At 38.2% G+C, this 27,931-nt stretch overlaps 1 protein-coding gene across 1 annotated transcript; it reads right to left on the bottom strand.

The window, feature by feature from the left end:
• Positions 1-869: 869 nt before the first annotated feature.
• kntc1 (kinetochore associated 1) lies at positions 870-27,780 on the bottom strand. The gene is made up of 61 exons (XM_084728844.1): positions 27,612-27,780; positions 27,139-27,285; positions 26,819-26,939; positions 26,415-26,530; positions 26,227-26,305; positions 26,015-26,092; positions 25,895-25,929; positions 25,698-25,808; positions 25,072-25,165; positions 24,704-24,756; positions 24,493-24,605; positions 24,285-24,339; positions 24,096-24,194; positions 23,944-23,987; positions 23,776-23,838; positions 23,594-23,669; positions 23,260-23,385; positions 22,931-23,097; positions 22,712-22,823; positions 22,415-22,558; positions 22,259-22,315; positions 21,494-21,565; positions 20,423-20,539; positions 19,857-20,000; positions 19,664-19,759; positions 19,374-19,477; positions 19,173-19,275; positions 18,950-19,084; positions 18,727-18,846; positions 17,614-17,686; positions 17,172-17,239; positions 16,786-17,087; positions 16,422-16,594; positions 15,940-16,040; positions 15,432-15,576; positions 15,261-15,317; positions 15,013-15,176; positions 14,775-14,879; positions 14,555-14,683; positions 13,672-13,788; positions 13,460-13,569; positions 13,110-13,326; positions 12,131-12,220; positions 11,880-12,045; positions 10,909-10,967; positions 10,573-10,789; positions 10,418-10,491; positions 10,083-10,293; positions 9,408-9,520; positions 9,246-9,301; positions 8,806-8,884; positions 8,597-8,721; positions 7,794-7,929; positions 7,573-7,668; positions 7,270-7,326; positions 5,963-6,017; positions 5,377-5,440; positions 3,807-3,936; positions 3,593-3,682; positions 2,270-2,424; positions 870-1,654 (listed from the first exon to the last, which is right to left on the bottom strand). The coding sequence occupies exons 2-61, from the start codon at positions 27,274-27,276 to the stop codon at positions 1,510-1,512; spliced, it is 6,651 nt and encodes a 2,216-aa protein (XP_084584970.1). The 5' UTR covers positions 27,277-27,285; positions 27,612-27,780; the 3' UTR covers positions 870-1,509.
• Between the last annotated feature and the right edge of the window lie 151 nt (positions 27,781-27,931).

Genomic DNA, 27,931 nt, shown 5'->3' with positions numbered 1-27,931 from the left:
AAATTAAATACATCTTCATACAAACCCCACGTCCATGATAAAAGGAAAGTAGCATGACTCAATAAGAGGTGAGAAATATGCTAAAATAATTACAAAGAAACTACCCTGCCAGGTAATGGGTGGGGTTTTATTTCACCTGCTTTCACCACATCTCAGGCCCCACAATTCAGATGGATGACATGTAGAATAAACCCAATTTCAATTTCAAAAACATGTAATTTTGGGCTAGGCTTCTCTTTGTTAATCTATACATCGTCTCATTTCTGCACAACAGTAGTATTACAACATCTAGACAAACAGCTTCCCATAATGACTTTTAAGTAAAGTAAATTTTAAAGGGAAATAGGTTCACACTGGTTGAGCAACTCAGTGTGGTTCTGTTTAAGTCTTCCTCTACCTAGGATTCAAATTGGAAACATCGTCTCACTCACTGTGTGCACTCACTCATAATCATTTCAACTTGTTAATTTAAAATAGAAGATACAAATATACTAATTTGGGTTTGACACACAAACAACAAAACACACAGAGCTCTATTATTCTTGTGTCTTCTGGGATATTACTCTTCTGTGGTTAGGGATAAAACCAGTCTGAGAGGTCAGTATCTGTAAAGTTCAGTTCAGAGAGGCCTCAGTGTGCTTGTCTGCTTCCCTACAGAAATATCACGTTGGTATAGAAATGAAACTGATGTCAAAAAATATCCTCAAATGTGATTACTAAATATGGACTTAAAGTTTGCGAAGTAGGTTATTTTGCAGAACAATACACTTTACCAAGGGTGAGAATGTGGGTGAAAATGAGGTTTTTGCATTTAAAAAAAGACTTCAGTTTAGAAAAATGGGGGGTTAATATAAAAAGCGCAGCCTAAAAAAGGTTAACATACTTTATTTCTGCACATGCACCAATAAATACAGTCAAAAGTAATCCTTTTTGAGTATACTTCTAACATTAGTTATTTTATCAGACTGACATGCAAATTCTTATTCGCATCCATTCACAAAACTGTTCCCTCCGCTGCATTTTAGATAGCAATTATAACAATATACACATATTCATTCACAAGTCACGAGGTAACAAAATAAAAAGAATGGAAGTTAGAAGAATAGCATTTTTTTTCCCTCTACACAATTAATAATGAAAAGCATTTATTCAAATATTACAAGGACAGTTGAAAGATGGATGATGTCAAGTACAAATGTTGCATCTCAGCCCATGACAGACCAAGTAAGAATACAAATACAGCTGCAGAAATAGTTTCAGTTCATCCTGAAACTCCGTTTTTCATGTTGATTAACTCCTGAAAAAACAAATTAAAGTAGGATTATAAATCTGTTATGTTTCTGTAACTTCAGTCAATAATCAAAGTGATTGTGGTGAAATGGAGGATGTACACATATAAATAAGATGAATACAACTACTTTAATGAATATAACTTTAATAATATTTTAATATAATCAAACCAAAAATTGATTAAGTATATTTATCTATTTGGGGTGTTTATTCTCCACTTTAACCAAAATAAACTGGGTTCAGGATATCCGCTTCAGTTACCTTCAGGCAGTTTGGTGAAGGTGAGCTGTTTGTCAGTGTTTTTCCTCTTTGATGCTCTCTGTGTTTCATGTACTCTTGAGTGAGTGAGTCAGCGTCATCCTGACTGAAGAGCAGATTAAAAAAATCTGACGTGAAGATATCAAATTTCACATTTGAAAAGGTCATACGCCTACAGTGGATTTTTATGCAAGAGATGAACAATACCAACAGGAATATAATACACCTGCTGACGTAATAGCCCACAAACGTGAGGAACCACAAAAGTAATACAAATCTGCAGCTTTAAATGTAATAATCCCACAAACGTAATACAAAATTTCCTGCAAGTGTAATAACTATTACATTTGCAGAAATTTGTTATGTTTGTGGGAAGGGGAAAATCTTCAGCTTTCAAAATTGTAACAACTTCCCATAAATGTATGTATGTATGAAAATGAAAAATTTTGTGGTCACCGTTTATTGTTTCCAAGCAACTTTTTTTGTGCGTCTGGCCATGAGACAATATGTATACCAATTTTTGTGCACATTGGTGAAACATGCCATGGGCGCTGTTTGTTTAGAGGACGTGGCCAAGCCATTTGCCACGCCCATCACCAAAGGCTATATCACACAAACTTCTTAACCACGACTAATGCGTATGCCAAGTTTCACGTCACAATCAAAACAACAAAAAAATAAACAAAACATGAACAAAGAAATACCTCAAAACAAAACTTACCAGTTCTGGTTGATCAGGTAGTCCACCAGGTCTTTCACCTGGTTCGGCTGGCCACTCGACACAATGAGCTGCTTCAGATTCTTGAAGTGTTTTGTCTTAAACAGTTTCTGGTGCTGCCCACTTTCACTGATGAAAGTTAACACAGTCTCCCTGATCTGAGGAAACACGGAGATAAAACTGTACTGTCGTGTAATACTGCCATACAATATAATCAAAATGAGAAGGTGCAACAATGCAGACATGTTTCAATTCACCAGATGTTTCATTTTAGCTGCGACCAGCATCTCTACAGGTCAGTCCGCAGAAATTCCCCAACGTTTTGGTGACCACGTTTTTCACCCAAGGAGGCTAAAATTTGTCATGGAGGTCAAGTGTGTGTATGTGTGTGTAGGTGTGTATGAAGGTGAGCATTTGTGTTCATACCAATTTGCTGAAAGGGGACATGGTAATGCGAGTGGACTATTGCAAAAAGGCTTCCAAAGGGATTCAAATTGGATGCATCACTGGTCTTAGCAGAAATTTCCTATGTCAATGTGAAGGTTAGACTATATTGAAACTGCGGCCCTTCATCACTCATGAACCGTCTGCGATAGAGCCTTGCAGCAGATGTAATTGCATTTTCCAAATAGTTTGTTTTTAATTGGTGTGAGTTAGTCTCACTCCTTATACTTTAGCCACAGAGGTCAAATGGTACACACAGACATGGATACATGTGCATATGGTGCTAGTGGCAGCTATTGTAAATTTGTGCTGATTTATGTTCAGTGGAACACTGTAAATGTGATCCTCACACCATCAGAAACGTCTTAGTTTCCTGTTTAACAGCCTTACTGATGCTGCAGCAGACATTCACACATCATCAGCCCAAAAATATATATACAGTACAACACTAAGTTGCTTTACAGTGTCTTTGAGTTCACAAAGTATGTAAAATTTGGTCTCAATATTATGAAACACCCATGGCTCTGGCATGTCACTGAAGCCAAAACATCCTGAACAAATTATTTGTGAACAATAGTTCAACTCCAGAATTCAGTACTACATAGTTCTGCCTTTTCACATTTTCAGCAACTATATTCTAACATGTATAATGTGTTTAGAAGAAAAACTTCCGTTTTCCTTTACAAGGTTTTTTTCTTTTTTAACAAGAACTTTAAAGAAACGGAAATAGTTAGAGTGGAAGTGCTGCTGAAAGGATGAAAGTTTCAGTTCATGTGTAAGTACAAACTGAAGTTTAAGTGTCAATTTGTGTGAAAGCACTCATTGAGGTTGTGAAGGAAGAGAAAAGAGGGAAGTCGCGTCAAACTTAAGTTGAAATCTAACCTGTGAGGGAATCCCAGCCAATTCGCCAGTGTTCATGAGCTCCTCCACCTGCTCAAGGACAGCGACTGGGTTACAGAGAGACAGAAAGCCCTGGAAACAGCACAGAGACAGAGATGGTGATGAAAGTGTGATTGTAATTGGCGCTTGAAAGATGCAGATCTTCCAAACTGTTACTTTTCACATGTTGTACTGACATGTTGACTGATGTACTTACCTGAATCTGCTGAGCCTTTTTATTGGCACAGGGAATGAGAAGGAGAGTTCCAAGGGCAAAGGCTGGCAGATTGAACTGTGCAAAGCGATTGGCAATTCCTATCAGGTCCAGATTCAACAGGAAAGGGCACCTTGTGAAGGAAGATGAGAAACAGAACACTTAAAATAAACATAAAGCAAATACAACTTATTATTCAGGTCAACACCACCATTTTTCATAAACAAATTCCAACATTCAGTAAATCACACCTGTGTGCATGAAAGAGATTATAGTTTTGTAACATATGTAATTATTCTACCTTATAATAACAGTTTAAAATCATTTTGATGCTATGCTGACCTATAATATGATGAATGGTGCCTCTGTTTTTCCCACAGTATAAGTGATCTCACGCTATGAAACTTTAGTGGCTGGGTCATGTCAAGTGCGTAACACTGTACAGCTTTAATTCACACGCCACCAACTGGGTCACTGATTTTGGTGAAATTGGGTCACATTTTTGTTTTTGTTTTGACTATACCATGCTAGAGGCTTCCCTTTGCTTGACTGAAGGTTAAAAAAAAAAAAAAAAGTTGTCCCAAATTCATACCAACATTAATTTTCATCAGCCTGCACCAGCTAATGGCCTAGACAATGTGGGATCTTAAAATACCTCTGTGCTGTGTAAAATATGTCCTAGTAATACAGTTAAGATTATAGTAATAGCTGCCTTGAGGTTGCCATACCAGTATTTTACTGCTTCAGAGGCATTAAAATTGAAATTTTATCAAAAATGAACAAAACCACGACATATACCATCCCTGTTCCAAATTATACCGTGATGTTATTAATTTTAGGCAATACTGCCCAGCCCAACTCTGATGAGCTCTGGCTGCTCTGACTCAGCTCTTTGTGATTTAGAATTTTCTCATGGACATAACAGTGAACTGCCACAAATCGTAGCTGCTGTTTGATCGTTAGCTTAGCCCCACTGCCCAGAGTTGATGCTCAACTTAAGAGGATGTTGATGGAGCAAGCTAAGAGGATACAAAGAGAGAGAGAGACCGAGCCGGATGAGAGTAAATGTTGACTTGGCTTTAAGTTGTCGGCGAGAGCTTTGAAATAAAATGTTGCAACACAGACGCCCATCTAACTGTCCTGCTGTTGGACTGGTAAGTTAGCTAGTTTACTATGTCTTGTGATATTGCACTCATTTGATGTTTGGCTTTTTTTTTTTTTGGTTAGTGAAGCTGTCGACTTGCAAGTTTGTAATTATAAGTAATCTAATCATGATAAGTGCATGCATACAGCAGTCCACATTTACAACAGCGGTGTGTATGTGAATTTCATTTTAAAACTTGGGGCACCAAATCCCAGCCAAATGTTGCTTTAAGGTGGCATACAAGGATTTTTTGTGAGCAAGATGGCAAAATTAGTATTGTGTTTGAAAAGAACCACAACAACTGAAAACACAACAGTATGATCTATCATTACATGTACTGAAAGTTCATATTCTAATACTAACAACCATTTACCACCTGCACCTACAACTATTTAAAACTTTCATGGACTGAGGATGAGTAAAGCGTACTTGAGGAGGAGAACAAAGGTCCTGTAGAGGGTTGCCTGTTGATCAGGACTCAGAGGAACAGAAGCTGTCACCAAAAAGATAAAACAAATAAGACAGTCAGGAGCAAAATTCAAAGCAGCAAAAATGTGTAATAAATCACTGCCTTTAGTCCTAGCTATCACCATCGAATTATTCCTAATAGTTAATAACACGGTCTTGCTTTCTATATGCTTGTCTGCAAAGCCTAAACAAAACTCTAGCAGGAGGGTTTCAAAGTCTTTCAAAGCGAATTTACAGTATATCTTTAGATGTTGCAAGTCAATACAAGAAGAATAAATTTAAAACTGACATGCAAACACACTTAAAAAATATTGAAATCCTGTATTTTCTTTTAAAAGTGTCCTCTTTAGCTTGCATGAGTAAAAAGGAAACATATTCAAGTATTGATTATATGCCACTTTCTGGTCTTCATGGATATAAAACAATAATGAATAACCTTGAGCATCCATCATTTTACCAAAGTATTGTATAATAAAGATCAGTCATCATCAGGACACATAAATCCATTGTGTTACTAGAAGTGAATAGAAAATTATAAACTTAGTACCTGAGACAAAAGGTGCCAGTATCATACTCCTCCAGGTCCTGGAGAAACTAGAAATCTGGGGAAACATTAAACAGAAAATTAACTTTGCAGCCCTTTCTCTATCGTTACTAGTCAGATTGTATTATGAGTAGGGGTGTAATGATTCACTCATGTATCCGATGCATTGGACTTTAATGTGTAAGATACAAACGCATCAGTTCAGACAGCCTGTATCGGTAAAAAGCTGAACATGAGTTGGAAACAAATCGATGCAACACTAACGTATTGATCTCATTAGGAGGCGCATGTGTTTCATTTTTGGCATCAGGTAGCTGCCGCTGCAACTTTCCTCCGTTTTCTCTCTCCTCTTGCCTCTGCCTGCACCACTCTCCTTGGATGCCTGCTACCGCGATCAAACAAAACAAGCACTCCCTTCCTGTGTCTCCTCTTCTTTTGGTCAAAACAGACGGTGCTGACAACAGTGACAGAGGTGACATTGTACCGCGTCGCACCACCAAACTTTGATAATGCACAAATGTGGAATAAGTTTGTTTTATAAGAAAGATGAGAAACACTGCTGCAGATCATTTATTGCAAAACGTGTCAGACAGCAGAGCCACAGAGACGTGAATGTCACTGTGAGAGGAGGTAACACTTCACTGTTCCTCCACACTAATCAAAACCACAGCAGTTTTAAAGTTTATTCACAGATTCTCATTTAGGCTTCAGTATCTCATTTACACACTAGACTCACAATAAGATATTAACACCACTGTAATGTCTCCTTCTCTCTGTCTCTCCTGTTACTATATTTAGTAAAACTATCAGGATTAGTTTTTTTAACTAATAGCACTCTACAAATGTAGCATTAGTTGAATCAAAATGTAAAGATTCACACACTGTCGCGATACGATATGATGCAATACAAGATAATGCAGAGCTGAATCGAATCATAACGTTGAACATCTATTGAGATACATATCAAATCAGTCTCAGTGAGATACACACCACTAATTGTGAGTTATATTGTAGCAGTTATGATTGGAGGCGTTTTAATTTTTGGCTCTACATGTGCTCCATCTAGGACATCCTGTGGGCTAGTGGTTAAGTCAGACACCATTTAATTGCAATGTCACTTGTTTGAATCGACGATGAGTCCTTGCTCTGGTGCAGGTTGCGTGGTTTCTTGTGAAATTTTTGAAGACATTTAACGAATACTCTATGGAATTATGAACATGTATGCAAGATGTTCTCAAGTGACAGCGGAACTGACAACATCATTTGCATTTTCCGCTTATTTAAATAAAAGCAATGAACTATAACATTACCTCCCACAGAGCAGGCACAGCCACAGCCGCCTCTAGCACCCTCTGAAGATGACTGATCTGAGTGTGAAAACATACATGTATGTTTTATTTCACAACACACAACCAACCTGTTTTTATTTAATGTATTTAAGGACATTGAGTAGTCCATCCCCTTCAACCATATTACTCCAAGACAGGAGAAACAATGGACAGAAATCATGCACAACTAAGATACTATGTTCAGATTTCTTTTTATAGAATTTGACTCCTTGAAATTCAGATTAATTGTGAATACAATTTTCTTCCTGGTGCTCATCCACTCACCAAGTTGAAGCCCAGCAGCTTCTGAAGCAGACTGTTCCACAGCTGAGGGTCATACACCTGATACTCTAAACACAGATCTGCCACCAGCCGCACCGCCTGAAAGGACAAAAGGGAGCTTCAGTGTTCTTGCATGCAGTCTGTGTGCCGTGTGTAACATTGCCAACATAGTGAAGTAGCGTAATGAAGCTGGAATTGTTTAAATGTTTTCAGTTGGACAGTACCTGTGGCTCATGACTGTGGTTCTTCCACAGCCCTTTAACCAAGCCCTCTTTTGGACTACTGAGGAAAGACTGCACTGTATAAGGGATGTTTAAGGCCTCCAGTTGAGAGACAAAGATGTAGCACTTCAGGTAATATCTGCATGATGGGAATATAAAATACAGGATCATGTGCAAATCATCATCATTAAAATGATTTTACCACATAAAAAGTTTAAAATAACCATGAAGAGGGGTTGGAAGCATATTTATTATTTTCCCCCAACATCGAGAAGTTCTGGATCTGGCCTTGCACCCTACCTACCATCGCTAGTTGTGCTGGGGTTGACCAATCAAAGAGTGATACAGGTCAAGATGGTTAGCATTAGCGTTACAGGGAAAATCAGAGAGATTCAGCCATAGTACACATTTGAGACTCAGTTAGACACAGTTTCTGTTGTGCACCAAAATCAGCAACTTTTAGATGTATCAGGATGGTAAGTGTAGTTATTTTTTATTTAACTCTCACTGTCTGTACTGACAAGTCCGCTCTGCGCTGGAGGTTTCAAGTTTTTTTTGCCTGCATAAAGTATATTAGACAGCGTTTGATATTCTAATTAGTTACATACCAAATCTAGCTTGCCCAGGTTACGTTTGAATCTTAGGGAAGTGCACACATATTTTCCCCCTTAGTAGTTCCCCCTCAGTATTTTAGAGGACATACACATAATTTAGATCCCCTCCACATTTTAAGTGGAGGGGATCTAAATTCATGTTGCCTTTAATTATTCCATCAGTATTATTAAATAGATTTCCTGGTCCCTTACTGAATTTTGGTCTTGGGAATCTGCAACTGGGCCTCCAGAGTGGCTGCATCAGCAAGGTGGGCGAGACAAAGCAGTGCTCGTGTCCGATGACAGAAGGTCAGGCGTGGCCCAGAAGTGCTGAGGGGCTACAGGAAAAGGTACACATTAGACATCAGCCATTTTCTCTGGACACTTTGTCCAATTTTGACTCACTGCAATTTATTACTGACCCAGGTTTCGGCAGATAGGATGGGGCTTAGAAGACGGACGGCATCATCCATGGGGCAAGACTGCAGCATGTACACCACCCTGAGAGCATCAGATAAACAGAATAAACAGAGGCAATGACACATTTTGGTCCCAATCGTTGTGGTTGTCAAATAATCCAGAATCTTTCAACTTATGTACAGGAAAATGCAAATCTCATTTCTAATGAACATGCAACTGAAAATGTACTTTTCATACTATACATGCTGGAATGTACATAAAACGTACTCTACCAATTCATGACACAAAATTCCATCAAATTATTCTCAACAGAAATTCTTTGATCTTAGTGATCACTCATCATTACTTTTAAACTGATTTAAGGGTGCTTCTTTTTCATTGAATTTTCATTACTAAAATAAACAATTCATGCAAAATGCTGCAAAAACTGTGATGTCGCTACCTCATTAAATCAGGGTCCTCCTCGATGTTGGTGACACATTCATAATTACTGATGTCCTTTATTAAAGAAAAAGGGGAAGAAAATGGACTGTGGGTCACAAATTTGATAAAACACAATGTAAGAAACTGTGGTAAAAATGAGCATAAGCTCAGAGCCACAAACCTTGGTAACAGCAGGGCCTGTTTTGCAGATCCATTTTTCCAACATTATGTTACGAATTTTCAGGAGATCCACATTGTTGATGGTGGCTATGTCCTTTGCTACTGCATGTATGTCTGGTCAGAGGCAAATGAATGTTGAAAAGAATCAACAATGTTGATAATTCCGAGTTACAACATATCAACCAGTTTTAGCATACGTTATGAAGCAGGATCTTACAGAAATCCTGGAAGTGAAAAATTGTGGCGATCCATTTATTAAGTCTGACCAAAATTATTTTCTCTCAAGTGTTTAATACTTAGAGCTAATAGCTGCTAGGTGGAGAAAAAAAAATTGTCTGGTAAAAAAAAAAAAGCATTGTCGGAATAATTTCTTAAGTGTTTGTTTCACTTAGAAAAATGTCCCTTTTTGCCTGTTCTTAAATCATAAAGACAAGAGACAACAATTTAGAACAGGCTTAGAAAATGGATCACTTTTTACACCTCTAATGGTTCCTGTAACTAGTGTAATATTTATAAGAAAAAATTCCAGTGTTGAAAAAAGCAGTGCAAAGCAAATGGAATATATAACACACCTAAATCCAGAAGAATTTGGATTTAAAGAAAGTAAAATTGGTCTTTCAGACAAACATTGCTTTACTTCTGCTTTTACAACAGACTGCTGTGTCAGTGTGCTCACCAGGATAAGTTTGAGCTCCTGTGTCTCTGTAGCGCTGCTCCACACTGCTGTGCTCATACAGGGCCACTGTGAGTTGGGCTGGCAGTCCGGTCAGCTTCAGAATCTCTGGGCTGTCCAGCTGGCTGGTTATCAGGGTATTCTCAGTAGCTGAGCGCTGGAATTGCAGTTTCAGCTTAGACAGAAAGGTCTCTCCTCTGGCCCGTGCTGCCTCCTGCTCCAGATTAGAGGCGAATAAATTAAAACCAATCCGTTTATAATAAAAACTAACCAGATAAAGGTGTGAGAGATTTAAGTTTATACTATATAGTTTCTGTGGGTGAAAAAAACATTCTGACCTCAAGATTTGGATCTTTCATCCAGGCATCCCCAAGAGCCAAACAGAATCTAAGTGACTGTGTCTTCTCGTAGCCTGTAACGAGCAGGAAACAATTCAGCATGTACATACAGACACAAAAGCAGTGTATAGCATTGTGTGATCTGTAGGTCAGACCTGATGGCAGCTCCTGGGTGATCCTGTGGGCTGTGGCAGCAGCCCATTCCAGGCTCTGGATGCAATGGATATACTTCATCATGGTCTTGGCCACCTTGAAAGTCTCCTTGTTATAGCTGTGTCCCTGACCCTTTTTCCTCTGCTCTAAGAGTAAAGGCTTCATCTTCTTCTCAAACACGTGGTTTGCTGCTGACATGTATAACTTGTCAAGGCTCACCTGAGGAGACAAACAAACATGACAAACAAACTGAATAATAATCAAACTTTACCGATTAATGTACAATTGTTGTGATTATTATACAGAGTAAGGTTGCTTTTTATATTAGTGTGCTTTACCTTCATCAGCTTGCTTATCAGAAGAAGTGTAGGGAAGGTCTCCTCACTGAGCTCAGGAGCTAAATACAGAAAGATATTTATAATAAAATGTATAGTTTCCTGAACCTCAACACACCTACACTCCTAATGTCAATAATAGAGCCCAACCGACATACTGGTCAGCTGATATTGGCCTGATATGGGCATGCTGAGGATATGTCAGTATACATTAACCATAAACATCTGCTTATGGTACAAGCCTATGGGGGCAGAGTTATCATCTTGGGTTGCTTCAGTTGGTCAGGTCAAGGTTCATTCAAAAAAATGAATCCAACTCTGGACAGAAATAATATTGTAACATTGTATAAGTTTATCGAAATGATGCCAAGGCAAATGCACCCCCCCGTGTCTCCTCTTCACACTGCTGGAGATCATTTATGCAAAACGTGTCTGACAGCAGAGTACAGCGCTACGAGTCTGACCCACAGAGACATGTCACTGTGAGAGCAGGTAACACTTCACTGTTCCTCCACACTAATCAAAACCACAGCAGTCTTCATATGAAACAGAGCAGCAGATCATCTTACTGCAGAAATACTGATATTTTAAACAGTTTTAAAGTTGTTGTCACAGATTCTCATTTTGCCTTCAGCATCTCATTTACACATTAGACTCATAATAAGATGTTAACACCACTGTAATGTCTCTTTCTCTGTGTCTCTACTGTTACTATAGTAAAACTATCAGGATTTTTTTGCAACTAACAGCCCTTTACAAATGTAGCATTAATTGAATCAAAATGTAACGACTGACACACTGCATTGTCTTGTATTGCATCGTATTGTATTGTGACAGAGCTGAATCATACTGAACTGAATCGTTGGCCATTTAAAGATTTTTAAGACGTATCGTATCATTGAACATCTATCGAGATACGTATCGGCCTCAGTCAGTGAGATACACACCCCTACTATCTATAGTGCCAAACTTACAGATAATCTTCCAGAAATGTTTTGTCTGCATGAGCAGGTGGAAGGGCAGTCTGCTGTTGGACAAGGGGTTTGGCAAGAGGCCGTTTTCCAGGACATACGTGTTCTCCACATCCGAGGCAGAAGACACTCGCTTGTAGGACTTGAGGTGCTGGAGGAGGCCCATTGCCTGTGGATTTAAAGACACTGGTTGCTGCACAATACATTTTGAAGACAATGAGCTATTTAATATTAAATGGGGGACAAGTTTTTACCTGACTGAGAGAAAAGCTTGTCACATTCTCATCTGCAGCCTGTATGATCTTCAGCACTACTTCGATCCTCTCATAGTTATAAGGACTGAGCTGTGTGAGAGAAGCATTTTGAAAATTAGGAGAAAAGCCAAACTTAAATTGTCACCAAAAGAATTTATTATGACTTTCAGTGGCATAGTTCAGACTTGCCAGAAATCAAGTAATTTGTGTAGCATCTGATAGACAATGAGAGGATTGTTGTCATTTAAATAGCTACATTATAAGAGCATGTGAATATAGGTTATATATATATATATATATTTTTAAATTACCTTTAATTAAGCATACCCATGTTGTATTTTTTTCTTGAATCAAGTGTATTGGATCAACCTCTGGGTGTAGTAATTGAAACACCCTCATTCTATCAGAACATATCAGAAATTTAACTCATGAAAAGTGCTGAAAAGAATGCATTAAGCCCTCATGTTAATGAGAAAATGCTGTAAACTAGGGGCTGTAACTTACTTTATTTTTATTATTAGTTAATCTGCTGATTAATATTGAAGTTACCTGATTAACTGTTTAGTTTATAAAATGTCAAAAAAAAAACTGTGACAATTTCCAGAGCCCAAAGTGGCATCTTCAAATTGGGTTTTGGACTGTTGGTTCGGCAAAAGAAACAAAGACTCTTCATATACTATGATAAATTACAGAGAAAAGCAACAAATCTTCTTACATGTAAAAAGCTGGAACCAGCAAATGTTTGGCATTTTTGATTGAAAAATGACATAAATGATCACTCTATTTTATAATCTTGTTTACCTTTTATTGTTTTGTTTAGCACTTTGTAACCTAGGTTTTGAAAGGTGCTTTATAAGTTAAGTTTTACTTTTTATCAAAATAGTAACTTTCTTTCGACTGACTAATCAATTCAATCGACTACTTGTTGCAACTCTACTTTAAAGAGCTCTCTCCTCCAAGTTATGCACCATGCACAAACCTTGAACATGGCAGCACAGAGACTGTCTGTGAGCTCGCTGGTGCTGTGTAACATCGGGATAATTTGCAGGACTCGCTCCAGAGCATCTGCATGACTCAGAGGCTGCATCTCCTCTTGACTCGTGCCAAGGTCACCTGCACCTTCCTCGTCCTCTTGTAGCAGCAGTAAGGTGGTAATGTACTGGTTGATCATACAGTCACGGTCTAAACCGAAAGCACTGCAGATTGAAGCAGAGGGTGATTTTTAGCACAGACAGGAAGAGACTTTGGGAAACACTTCAGCACAGTGTGAAACCTCATTGTACGTCAAATTGAAACAGCCTGGAGAATTTAACAATGTAGGGTACTGACCTGCAGTACTGAAGGATAATGTCTGGGGTGATCTTCCTGTTTTTCACCATTTCAGGGATCAGACTACTCTTCAACTCAGGCCGCTGACGAAACACTGACTGGATGGATATCTGCAGCAGAGCAGACAGGCATGATAAACGTCAAGTCAAGAGAGAAAGCAGCTTATGAAGTATAATGTGAATATAAACATGAGGGGGTTTTCATCCACACACCTCCAGTTTGCTAAGCTTGATCCCCCATTCAGCATCAGTGATGACTGAGAGAAACTTCTCTTGTTCCTCTGCTTCATTGTACAAACAGCAGAGATTGGCCCCGATCCTGGCCACAGCCTGAAATCATCAAGAGGCAGTTGGTATTTAGATTTGGTTAAGATAATATGAATGGATACATGCATACATGTGTGTACAACAGATGTCGGTTGCTAAATTTGTCTCTATTCTCATTTTAGAATTAAAGGCATTAAGAGCATCTGAAAAGTCATTTAATTGAGTAAGAAAGTCACCAAGTTGGCAACAGAGTCCAAAAATCATGATGTGGTGCTTTGTGTTGTCAGCAGACCTCCACTGTTGACATAAAAAGAGACCCTATGGTCAGCACTTCTGTTTAACTTTTCTCTCCACACCCTTATAAAAGCATAATCTGTAAGTTTGTTCTGTATATTAAATGTTACAGTGATTTAGTTGTTTTTGAAAAATAAATGCAATTAAAAGGCTAGATAAAAAATGGATTATGACGACATTCTTACGATGAACAATGAGAAGGTCTAAGCTGACCTCTGATGTGTCTTGCCTGTTCTCAAAATGGTCACTAAAGCTGGTACCGTATATGCAAATTAAGTTAATCTCTATGTATTTGGCTAAAAAATGCCTCTCATGTGCTCCAATTTCAGAGTGTTAAGTCAGTCAGGTGAAGACAGGTGGTCCAAGAGAATTTAATCTCTGAATTCTGATGTTAGTGTCACACCACAGAATAAGAATAGGTTTCATAAGTTTGCAGTACCAGTATTTGACCTTTTGGGTGGTCCTTTCTCTGTCATTTCCATCATTTAAACAAGAAAATGTTTGCCAAAGTACAGGAGAACAGTGATAGTATTACCAATATTTTATCATAGTTCTGCCAGGTGTTGTCAATAACCTTCCACAGTATTTTGGTGACTTCTGCTTTGGAGAGGAGCGTGCAGAGTCCAATAGCCAAATCACAATCAACCACTCTCCAGTTGAACACCTGTAGCCCATAGAAAACAATTATAAAGTTATTGAAAAAGAAACTATAATGCAGTAAGTGTGATACTACCCTCTCATGACATCAGACTCACCTTGTTCAAGAGAGCCACAGCGACAGCATTCAGAGACGAAGTAGCTGTCTTGAGAAGATCATTAAAGCATGTATTGTACTCCTTAAGCTCTTGGTTATCATGAAGCTGAAAGAAGAGTTAACAGTTTACAGCAACATTTTCAGTGCAAACATTACAAAATATTTTGCTTTTAGTCTCATTTGCATGTGGCTCCACATATATGGCACTGAAAGCAATGCTGGATTTGTTGCAGTCATACCTGCACACTGAGCTTCATGTCCATCACATTAGAGGTGATGTGCTGCAGGCAGCTGCTGTACGAGTTGACCAGCACTCTCAGGGCCAGCTCCAGCTGACTGCACTCCTGTAACATCTGCAACAGGTTGGACAGTGGGCCCAGGAGAGGCCGCAAGTGGTTTGAACCTGTATGTGGGCCAGGGAGGACACAAGGTTAATATTCAAAATGACAACTATACAAAGAAAAAAGATGTAAACTTAAATACATACCATCTTCAAATGAGCAGTGTGACAGACAGGAGCAGTCCAGCGGGTATAATTTTGTGTCTGCAAATTTGGAAATAAATAGGCATATGCTGATGAAACCAGTTAACTATAGACTGTCTATAGTTATTAAATCCTAAACAGACATTGAATAGATAACTAATTTGAGGATCTTACCCCGAGAAATAGGCAGTAAGCAGTTGGTAATTTCATACTGGACTGGCAGCACAGTCACTGGGTCCAGAACAATGCAATCTTCGTTAAAAACGTCTTGAAAACTCCACTGAGAATATGGATCTCTCTCTGCCTCCAGCATCAAATCCTGTTACATTACAGAATTTATATACAAAATTATATACATTTAATTACTTTCACAACTTTGTAAATGGGAGGAATCAAACCATTCAACTGCCACTGGCTTTCTGTGCTTACTTCTTGATATGAAGATTTTTTATTGTATTATCTTTTACTTTTTCATATTAATCAATAAGAAAAAAATTACTGTGACTGCACTAACAAGAAGTTGAAAATCTAGATCCTCAGAGAATTCACTTGGTACATTCCCACTGACTAATCAACAAAATAAGGTGGCTGATAGAAATGTTTGTGGACAAATAACACATCAAGCACAAACCCAACCAAAATTAAGTAAATGTCACTCCACGGAACAAGATAAAATACTGACCTTAGCTATAAAGCCGTAGTTGTCAGATAATTGACACTGATGATAGACATCCATAGCTATCCGTGTGCACTTGCAAAGCTCAAGACAGTCCAGAAGCAGATCTGTAACAGTATTTTATAATATCAACTTTAGTGATTTTGCAACTTAGAAATTATTTGAAGTAACAGAGAGCAGCCAGGGTAGTTCAGAGCTCACACACAGAAAAGATGTCTCATGTGAACTATTTAGCCTAGGTTCTCTTACAGATTTGCAAAAAACATTTTCACTGTTGCCTGTTCATCAGCACGACCAGGTAAACTATTGCAACTATACCTGAGAAACTACTATTTTCTTATTCTACAGCTTTGCTCTTGGTGTTTTATCTGTGTGATTTGTAACTAATTGTTACTAACATTTAAGATGAGACTGAAGACAAATATTCGGTCTGGTTTATTGTAAAACCAATCATTGGTTCATGCATAACTTTTACACATGGTCTTCACCTGAATGGCACACAGTGATGGCCTGGCAGGCCAGATCATGGATTACTGCTGGCAAATCCATGTCATCAGGAATCACCATGGGCACATCTGCCTCCAGCATCTGGCATAACATCTTGGCAGCAGTGAACAAAACCTCCCCTGTACTGGTGTTATAGTGGTGTTCATACAGCTCACTGAAGACATGAAGGAAAGAACACAAAGAAAACATATGAGATTCTCCACACAGTTCACTAGACAGCTGATATTTTTATTCTGAATTAATCTGAACAATGTTTCAAAACTTTCAATAAGAACTCAGGGGTGGGAAAACAACATGTCCCATCAATCTCCCACCCCTGCATTCATACACAGCACAACAACCAACCTCAGGATCTTTAGGGCCTTTTCCACCTTCCCCACTCGCAGAGCTCGCAGGGCCAAGTCAGACCAGAGCTCCTGTTCGGTGCGCTGCAGCTGCCTGCCTAGACGACGTAAGCCAGCCTCTGTGGAGATGGTCTTGGTCTTGCCATCAGGATCATTAGCCACAACTGGAGTTGTTGTAGCCTTCTGCTTAGACGAATGGCGGCCCCGTGTGTTTTCATAGGCTGTGATGTGATGCTCCTGGATTTGTTTTCTGATGTTTGGATCCTCATAGTTGGAGGGTGTAAAGAAAACATCAAAGTCCTCCTGAAGAAAAGAGACTAGAGGTTAAAGAAAAGCTTAAAGAAAAGCTGGAATGACACTTTAAAGCATTCCTTAAATGAAACTCACCTGTAGGTGGGCAATTGCCTTGAACATGATGAGGCTGTTCTCACACTCCATGCTTTTAAGAGAATCATCTGCAGAGGGCATGAAACCTGGTATGAATCCAAGATGCTCAGGTGGACATTCATAACATTTCTTTTCCTAACCTTTGTCTGGGCGCTGTGTTTAGACAATCAATTTTAGGTGTTTTTATAGAAACATGTTCTAAAGCATCCATTTAACATTTGTGTTATGTTTTACTGCTCCATGTAGCAAACTACCCTCTCCTGAAGCATCCAACTCATTGAAGTCAGAGCTAAGGAGATGGTAGTGAGAAATGCATCAAATACTCAGGAAAAACTCATCTGGTTGGATGCCTGCTGACAGGGAATTGAAACTTCTGAATGACGGACACTCCCTATGCCACCTTGCTGTTCATGATTCATCATTGTATCAAGTAAGTACTTACGTTTTTGAATTATATGCAGGTATTTCAGAGCCTCCACCATCACCTGAACTATAGCCATCTGGTGTTTCTTGTGCTATAAACGCAAAGTAAAGTTTAGAAATACAAAATGCCAGAATTAATATACAGTATGTTTACCATAATGCTCTACTTTGTATGTTCAGATCGTGAGGTGATGACTGGTTTAAGATTCATGTATAGGTCCTGTTAGAGGCATGGTTATGATGGTTCAGCTGCACAAACATCATACATGTAGGCATCTACATGTAATCACATACCAGGATTTTTCCTGGGCACCTATCAGATCTAATATCTGTCAGGAGCAGCAGTAATGCAAGCTCTAATTCTTCAAACCACCAGTTCCAATCTGGGATCCTGACCCCTAATAGTGTGATGCTTTGATGACCCCATAAGTCGCAAAGCCTCCTTGACATTTAAAGTGTATAAGAAAATATTCAAAACTTTTTTGGCCTACATCTCAGCATTTCGTTCATTTCTGTGACAAAATGTAAATAAAAATGTTGTTTTTAAAGTTTAGATTATTATTTAAGATATAAACTCCAATCATCTCAGAGGATAAGGGCAAGGTGCAGACCAGAACCAGAGCTATATTCACAGAGCCTTCACTCTTTGCTTAACAGTCTTGGCCTCTATTAGAAAAGTATGCAGTTAAACAACCAGAGAGCTGATAGAGCAATGGCCAAGTGTTGGGAGAAGAAAACACTGAATCCATCAGAGTAGAAGCTTATTAAGTATGTATCATGTATCAGGTTTTTTGAAAGACATTACAGACAGAATTGTACACAAATTATTAAATATATCAGGAAAACTCATCTCTGATGCAAAATTTACAGGAAATGATTTGCTTTAAATATAATTTCAAATATCCATAATGCATGTCACTTAGCCAGGGAATGTCCTTTTGCTCAGCTACAGAAAAGGGGTCCTGTAAGGGAAAAGGTTGGGAACCTGCGCTTCAAATCATCTTAAAATGCAACAACAAATGACTTCAGTGGTCTTCAAACAGCATCCAGAAAATTGAGACTTGAACTCGTCATGTGTCTGAAATGAAAGGTCATTTGCATTTTATGTACACATCTCCTCTCTTCTCCTCACCTCCTCAGATATGTGGTCTTTGTCCTGCAGCTGCAGCCGAGCCCAGGATGTGAGACGCTCAATGACACACTCTGCCTCTGCAGAGGACAGCTTCTTCAGGACAGTCATGCATTCCTCAGTCTGAAGGCAGCACAAAAGATTTAAAGACTGTAAACATGTCTTGGGTACATAAAAAACATAATTACCATTTGATGAAGTCACATTTCCACAGAGGTCAGCATACCTTGCCATGGCCAATCAGTTGGATGAGATACAAATAATTTATCTGCGAGGCTGGAAGTTTGTAGGCTTCAGCTAATGTCAGGGAGTCTTCTAAAGACATTGGCAAGTCTTGCTTCAGGATGTATCTTATGAGCGTCTGGGGGAGATGCACAGTATATGACAGAAGGTTTACAGGCAGGTACAACAGAGGTGAGATGTCACATAATTAATCAAATCCAAATTACCATAATTTGAGTGCTATTAGAGAGATTGAAGTTTCGGATCCCATAGCCCCTCAGAAGTTTCCTGATCTCCATCAGATGGTAGCTCTCCTTTAAAAGCTCTTGTCTGTGGAATACATCAGTTTGAAGAAAATTATATAGAAACTGCTAATATTACCTTTTTTAAAAATAATATGAAAAAAAAGGATTCAAATGTCAACATACTTTGGTCCATCCATCTCTAGGTACTGCTGAACTAGTTTTTCTACCACATTACTCCAGGGCACAACAGCTTTCTGCATGATCTCCAGCACAGCATCAACCATCAGCTGGCAAGAAAAATAATAAAGTGAGATTTTACAAATCCCAGTACCAACAAGTGTTTTTTATTATTTCAATGGTTGACTTTTCTGCTGCTGTTATGGGTGGATTTCAGTCTTTTTTGTGCTCATAAACCATAAGCATGTGAAGTATTGTGAATGGTGTGTAAATGTGATGGTGTTACAGGAACTTACATCTCTGTCAGTCATGCAACCTAACACAGCCACAGCTTTGGCTTCCCATTCTGTGAAAAGTGTTGTGGTCTGAGAACTGCAGCGGTCCAGCAGATCCTGATGAGGATAAGATTGAGAGAAGAAACACTCATCATCAGGCATTTGTAAAATTAAATGTTTGTTCCTAGTGGGTTTGACAGTGGTGGAGTTTTACCTTGATGTACTGCAGAAGCAGCTCATCAAAAGGAATCTTGTGCTCTTCAGCATACGGCAGGACACTGCTCTCCACTGTGGCTGCGATCAGCTCTGGAGCCGGCACTTTGTCCAGCATGAAGAACGCGACACTCCGAACACTTCCCTTTCAAATTCACAAAGAAGATAAATTAAGATGGGAACAACAACATGAAACCCACTCAACTGTACCAGGAGTAAACCAACACCACCCAAACATGATGCCCCCATGAACTGTACCTACAGTATATGGTGAATACCTTACAATATAATGTAGTTCAAAGCCATAGCAGCAATGTACTTAAAAGTAAGATTAAAGTAGAATTTTTTTCATTTTCAAAATGAGGTAACATGTAAACTGTAATATCTACACAACAGTGCAGTCTCTCCAGTTCTCCACTGACATCTATAGGCATAAATAAGCATAACTACATGAAACTTTGCTTTTTTTGTTTTGTTGAGGGAATTTTTGATATGTTTTTGCATGTACTTAAAATATTTGCTGGAGGCTCAAATGTAATTAGAATACATCACTAATAAGAGACAAACCTTCTCAAAGACTGAAAGTGACAGTCTGCAGTCGTATTTCTGATGGAGGTCCAGAAGCTGACGGAGGTTGGACACCAGAGACTTGAGGTTCTCCATGTTTTCTGCACCATAATCATCCTTTAAAAAACAGACAGATAAATTGTGTATCATATAATGTCATCATAATTAAGTTATAGTTTATGGCCACAGGTAGATTTAACAGACATCACATCATCCCAGTCCCGGATTCCCTCCATTGGCTCCCTGTGCATTTTAGAATTGATATAAAGATTTTACTGATCACTTTTAAAGCCCGCCCCATACGGTGCTACATAGATGAATGAATGTATTCTTTGATCATAAAAAAGCATTTGATACGGCTGACCATAATTTATTGTTGAAGAAACTACAAAAATATGGAATTAAAGGGGTGGCATTTTCTTGGTTAAGCAGTTACACCAATAAGTAACTGTGATTCACAATTATTAAAGATTATCTGCAGGGTTCCCCAAGGCTCGGTGTTGGTGCCATTGTTGTTTATTTTGTCTATTGATAATATATGTAAGGTTTCCAAAAAAAATTTAAAACTATATTATTTGCAGATGACACAAATTTGTTTTATAGTGGAAAGAATTTAAAACAACTTTTGGATACAATGGAGAAACAATTTGAATAGCTTAAGAGATGGTTTGGTTTTACTTAAGTTCAGTATTGGTTTATAAGAATCACATTCAGAATTTTTGGTAAGCTTGTATCCAGCTCAAACAGCAAACTTGTGACAAATGATGTTGAAATCAAAAGAAATGAAATTTTTTGGAGTTGTAATAGATAATAAACTATGCTGGAAACTGCACATAAAATAATTTAAAGCCAAAATGTCAAAGTTAATTCTATTTGCAGACTGAAATAAATTCTAAATTTATGTTTATGCTACTGTGTTGGACTTCTGTTGTTATTTTGCCTCTGGGGTATGCTACGTTTTTTTTGCTTTGTCAGTCAAAGCTCTTTATAAACTCTGTTTTTAAAGGTGCTATATAAATAGAGTTATTATAAGGCATCATAACAAAAAAGACATAAATGTGGCCAACTTACAGATTTCATCCATGTCCACAGAGACGGCAGTCCAAGCACTGCCAAATCCAGGCCGTTCCGGGGCCAAGCACCCTGGAACAACATATTACATTTATAATCGTTGGTTCAACTATTGTGACAGACACTTATGAGTTTTTATGCAACTAAAACAATGGTAAAAAACTATATATTTTTTAAATTAAACAGGTGTAGGATAGCGTGCTGTATATATGAGCAGCAGATGAGCAGGGCTTTCACCGTTATCTATTATTGTAATTTTAGCTTGCAATACTTTTTGCAAGTTATCAAAATCATTCAAAACTTTAATTTATCCTCATTACCATTTATCTCTGCTACATTGTAGTGCATGATTACAAAGCCTAATTTTACTTAAAGTTACTACAAGGAACTTTTATATTTTGTTGATTTTAGACTGTGCCTTGTAGACAAAAGTGGTAATGTGCGGTCACTATCAAAAACAAAATTATGGAAATAAAAATATTCCCTTGCTTCATTTTCACTGGCTAACGTACTACTCACTGTAACTTTGCCTGGGAAAATTTAAACACAGGCTCATTTCATCTCATTTTATGGAGAAACTGACCTGGAAGCAGGCATTACAAATAACTATATGGACACAGCCAATCCCCTCACTGCTGGTCTCATTAACTTATGTAGATCATATAGAGGCATCAGTAATAAACTGAGACAGTTTCATAACCAGTTGAAAACTAATTTTGGTAGCTTTAACTTAAGTGTTTCTGGTCAAGATATTTTTTCCTTTACCTTTTCTGTTAACTCCAGATTCCTTGCCCTCTGTTCCAGCCATCTTGCCAGGATTTTCTACGAGCACATAATAACAGAACTTTTATTACTGAAAATACACCACAGTAACGTATGGAGAAGATGATGGTATGTTAGGCTTGGGAGAATATATCCTACCTGTCCTTTTGGAAGCACTTTCCTCACAAAAGGAACAAAAACTGTCCTAAACCAAGGACAGAGGTCTTGGGATGGGAGGTCTTCTGGGATGGCATTGAGCATGGCCTCAAGGTTGCTCTCATCAAACTCTGCTGCGATCTGTCCCTGTCACAAAACACAGCAGGAAACAACATCACAACTGACCTGGACACACATGATATTGCTCACAGAAATGTTTGGTTTCACTATTGTTATTTTACTAGTGTGAAATGTACATGTGAGTACATTCCTGCTTGAGCGCATGAAGCTGTTCTTTACCTCGTATCTGAGCCAAAGGAGTTGTGCACCTTTCATGTCTCCTTCTTTTAGGTGGGTCAGAATGTCTCCTAAATTGTCAGTGCTGTACAGAAACTCAATCCAGGCGATGCCACTATGGATGACAGAATAACAAACTAAAAATCACACATTTGTGACATGGCAAACAACCAATATTTAATTTCCTGTACAATATAGAGAAAACTAAGACTTTTAATTTACTTGAAATTTTCTGGGCCATGCAGACTGCAGAATGTTGCCAGCCTGGCCAAGGCCTCTTGGATCTGTAAGCAGGAGTATCGCGTGGCAGCATGATTTAGCATCTTCTCAGCTGTCTCAAAGGTCGGCCATGGAGCTTTGAGGCAGTAATCCACCACATACTGCTCATCCTAGGTAACACACACAAAAAAACATGCTTCTATTAGTAAGGGACTGATACTTGAAAACAATTCTAATTTGATATAACGTACACACTAAGATTTATCAACATGTTTGAACTGTTAATTGAGATTAGACTAAATACAGCTCAAAAGCAGCACTGTTATACTGACTGTGATCTTCATCAGGTTGGTTCTGGCCTCCTCCACAAGTTCAGACCACTCATCCTGTCCATAACCACCCACTGATGCAGAGGCCAGCTGCTCCAACACAAAGTCAAGCTTCACCTTGTAAACAAGCTGAATAAACACAGGATAGTTAGTTGTGTATGTCCCCAATCAGGGTAATAAATTACCAACAGCTGCAACTACTCTAAAGTAACACCCTTAGTACAAATAACAACATCTTTTATTCCATTGTTGACTGACGCCAAAATCTAAAACCTCTAGTCCACAAAAGTCACATGAATTTTCCTTTTCCTTAAAATATGTACATACACACATTTACCTCTAAATCCAGCTCAAATGTGATGGCAAACTTTTCAGCCTCTTCAAACATGTGTTTGTGAAGAAGTCTGCTCAGTCTGGGAAAAGAAAAAAGGCAAGTAAATCAAATTATACTGACATCATATAAATTATGCTTAAGCAGACTGCAATTATGTAGAAATGTATCCAATTAAAATGAGGTACCTGTTCTCAGGCAAAGCTTCTGTGAAGCATCTGACAACAACAGAAGATACCGGCTCCCCTCGACTAATTCATGAAGAACGAGGGAGAAAAAGACTCTTTGATATTTGAAAACATACACCAAACATTCACTGGCGGAACATCACAGAAATCATACAAAACACATCCTACCTTTCTGGGTTCTCACACATCCCCTCAACTAAATAAATCGTATCCTAAAATCAGAGGACAAAACAATTTACTTAAATGTGCAGAAATATTAAAATCTAGAAATCTATAACATGTAAAATCAATGTAACCATTACTTAAATGTTTGTTTTTACCATGTTTATTTTTGTCTGGACAAGACAGGAGACTGAGGAGACATCCAGAGAGTAGCAAACAGTCATGGAGGGTAGAAATCGTATCTGCAGTGAGTTTATCTGAAAAATATTAAACAAACGTAAGGTGCTCAGAATATGACTTGAAATATTCATCAATTATGGTTTCTTCAAAAGGGGTTATACTGCTACCTGACTGTTGTCTTGTTTTGTCAGTGTGATCATCTTCATGCTACCCTTGTCTTGGCTGTGACACACACACACACACACACACACACACACACACACACACACACACACACACACACACAGATTCATTTCCTTTTTCAATGTTGTTTAACTGAGGCACATGACGCTGTATATTTGAAATTACAGTTTGTTATGAAATACTGATACGTACACCACCGTGGAGGCAGAGCCACATTCTGTGGTGAGTTCAAAGTCATGAATGTTGAGATTTGGCCAGGAGTGAATCAAAACGAGGAAATGTAGGTCCCAAAGACTCAGGGTATCCTGAGACACAATACAGTCAATGTGTAAAGATCAAATACGTTGATTAAACGTAATTCAATGATGTATCCAACAGCCACAGGGGAAGCCACTGAACTCACCTCAGTGTCAAGAATATACAAGAGGTTTTCCACCACCACCATTTTCCTCACACCTTTGAAGTAAACACAGAAGAAGAATATATGTTACAACTCTTACACAATTTTCTCAGTTATTTCAAACATTTTCTTGTTTTATAACTGTTTCAGATTGCATTTCTATGCTTTATCTTTCCTCTTTTCCCTTCTATTTACGTTTTACTGTGCACTGTTTTATTCCTACCTGTGTTCAAAAACCTAAGCCAATACATTTATCATTTGTTGATTGAAAAAATTAAATATATTTATTACATCAATAATAATAAATATTCAGAATCTTACAAAAGTCACAAGATGTGTAGCTATATACTGTGCACACAGCAAGAGCTAACCTGGAATTAAGCTACTGTCGACAGAGTGGGTGAGGCACATCTTGCTCTGACGAGGGTCCATTGTCCAGTGACTCAAGACATTTTCTTTGTCCCCCTGTGAGGATGAGGATAATAATGAAGTGTCAAATTACATCAAGAAATAGATGCTGCTTTGCTTAATATAAGGAGTAACTACAATTCCTGGAAATGTTTTATTTCCATACATATTTAAAGCTTATTTTAAGGTTTGCCTTAATGTCATGGCAAAGGGTTTCTGCCATTGCAACAAGTTCAAATTAAGACTTTTTAAGCCCCATTACCAGTACAAAACTGAGTTTTAAATCATTTTCCATCAGCAAATGTTACCTGGCAAAAATCTATCTGGAAGCATTGTACATAAATGCTTAATTTAAGAAATCACACAGCATACATTTGCAATATTTAATGTAGACAGCTTTGTGCCTGAATAAAATCCAATAAATGAAATTCAGAAAAATGAGACATTCAACAGCATAGTATAAACACAGACTGGCATTAAATAAGCTATAAATATTAGTACCATGGTCCAAGTAAAGAGTCAATTTTTTTATTTTACATATGTTTGCATTCGCATGTAACCAATATAACTTCTCTAACAGAATACTGACCCCGATCATTAGGTGAATTTCATGGCCCAGGCTGAACATTACTGCTGTGCTGCATCCCTCGTCATGGTAATCTTTGGTGGAGCAGAAATCTATCTTGATGACAGCCTCTAGCTGAGTTGAGGAAAGGTGTAATTACATTTCTCTTCTTCAAAAAAGAGATTTTGCTACAGCATGAAAAGAAGATTGCCTTAACTTACTGCTTTCAAAGCTCCCACATCCATTTTTTCAACAGCTGTGATGACAAAAGAATAATGAATTTTGAATTTGTTCAACAAAATGGCTCCAACAAAACTCTACCACGCATGATGCTTTAATACCTGTCTCAATCTTTGCCAGTGTAAGGTTTGTAATGTGGAAAAATCCATCCTTTACAAGTAGAAACACATGGTACATCCCTATCAACAGAAAAAAAAATCAAAAACAGGATTAAACACCCAGAGTATAAATTCTAAATTGCTTCATGTTTCTGGTGACCATTACCACTCATTTCTCACAACAGATTCCTCTGATATTCATATAGAAATTTTACCTGAGGATGCTTTGTCCTCCTCTATGATGAGATAGCGGTATGTTTTTTTATCTCCACTGGGTGGTTTCTCTACCAAAGCCTGCAAACACAGAAAATGACAAAAGATGTTAATGTGCATAAAGTAAAATACACCATGCAACTCAAACTCAATTGAGGAAAACACACAAAGTTATCAAGTTTACTCATACCCTGGTGAGTAGGATTCTCTTGTGTGGAACATAGATCAAATGAAAGTTTCCATTTCTCTCACAGACCACCAAAAACTGTCCATCCAGGCATACGTCAAAGGCATCCACCTCAGTTTCTGAAAAATAAATCTTGGCATTAACGCACAGTACTTACTCTTAAAGGTCAAATTGCATTGACAGGAAATATGTTAACTTTGGCATGTGACTAAATGTTAACAGCATCTTCAGACTGATTCTGTTTGGACTATACAGTCATAACACAGAGAAAGTAATGACCATCAGTCATTTTATCAAATTCTTGGATCAGCTGATTTGTACTGTAAACCATCTCTGAAAACACAAAGTGACATCTGACAGATGATAAATAGAAAATGAAGAGTTGAACTTAAAGTTGAGCTGCATACCAAAATGAAGCAGCAGCAAGATGGTTTGATAGCTCTGGTCAAACAGGATGACAGTCTTGTCAGCAACAACAATGCTCCAGTTTGATCCACTGGAGGAGGAGAGACAGGGATCCGCCTGCACCTGAAAGAACCATCATTTCCAAACAATCACTGATCAGTGTTTCCACTGTACTTAAATAATCCACTGCTAATTCTTACATATTGAAATAACTTTGAAATAAGGAAAGGGAATTTTTTCAGGAAGCCCAGGATTCTTTGCTATGACCCTGGATGTCAGTGTAGTAAATAAATGGAGTAACATTCATTCAAACATTCATTACCTCATTGGCAGTGGAGATTTTGACCAGTGTGTCCACCTGATACAAGCCGCTCCCATTTTCTTCTCTTGACACACTGCCGAGACGGACCGTGTTTGTATCTTCGCTGGTCAGAAGTTCAACGTCGCTCCACTTCGCCATGTCGTGGAGCTAAGATACATGGAAGAAATGTGATACTGTCTTAAAATCTAAATATGTTTCATTATGAGTAACTGTCCTGAAATGCAAATAAATCAACCAGGCTAACTAACATCATCCAGTTCAGTGCTTCCCTGCTCCAACACACCTGATTCAAATGATCAGGTTGTTACACTGGAAACACTGATCTAGTTAACTAACTTCATCCTAAAGTTGTAATAACGCTAATGCTAGTAATTCGGCCGACAGTTACAAGACCAACAAAATTTTTAGATACATTACTGATATCTACGAACTACGGCAGACAGGCATTTTATTTACAATTGATGGTAACTTACCGCTCGACTGAAATAATCAGACAGCTACAGAATCGACATAACTAAACAGTAGTTTAAGAAATTGGCGGGTTCTTCTTCTTCTTTTTCTTTAAATTAGGCAGACTAGACGCTACAGCGGCGTGTTGCTGCCCTCTACTGTTCGTGTTTTAAACTTGATTGGCGGGTTGCTGTTGTTAGGTTCACAGGATTTGGGGTACAATTTCCCTTAGTTTTGACTTCTAGATAAAAGTCTCTTCTTAAACCACGTACAAATCATGCCTTTTTTCTCGGATTGGCAGAAGTAGGCCCCAAACCCTAGTCCGCATTTTAGTGTTGTCCGT

This window comes from Lutjanus erythropterus, chromosome 10 (genome assembly GCF_056507025.1).
Source record: "Lutjanus erythropterus isolate fLutEry1 chromosome 10, fLutEry1.hap2, whole genome shotgun sequence".
Classification (NCBI taxonomy): Eukaryota; Metazoa; Chordata; class Actinopteri; order Lutjaniformes; family Lutjanidae; genus Lutjanus; species Lutjanus erythropterus.
The sequence above is the reverse complement of the archived record's forward strand: the minus strand, read 5'-3'. Positions and strand labels throughout refer to the sequence as shown.

Bases quoted from the DNA above. Each gene is read 5' to 3' on its own strand.
- kntc1 (XM_084728844.1), bottom strand. From the start codon at position 27,276: ATGGCGAAGTGGAGCGACGTTGAACTTCTGACCAGCGAAGATACAAAC. The intron at 26,306-26,414 runs GTATGAGTAAAC...CTGTGTTTGCAG, and splicing joins AGAGAATCCTACTCACCAGG to GCTTTGGTAGAGAAACCACC. The intron at 7,327-7,572 runs GTGAGTGGATGA...TTTCACACTCAG, and splicing joins AGCTGCTGGGCTTCAACTTG to ATCAGTCATCTTCAGAGGGT.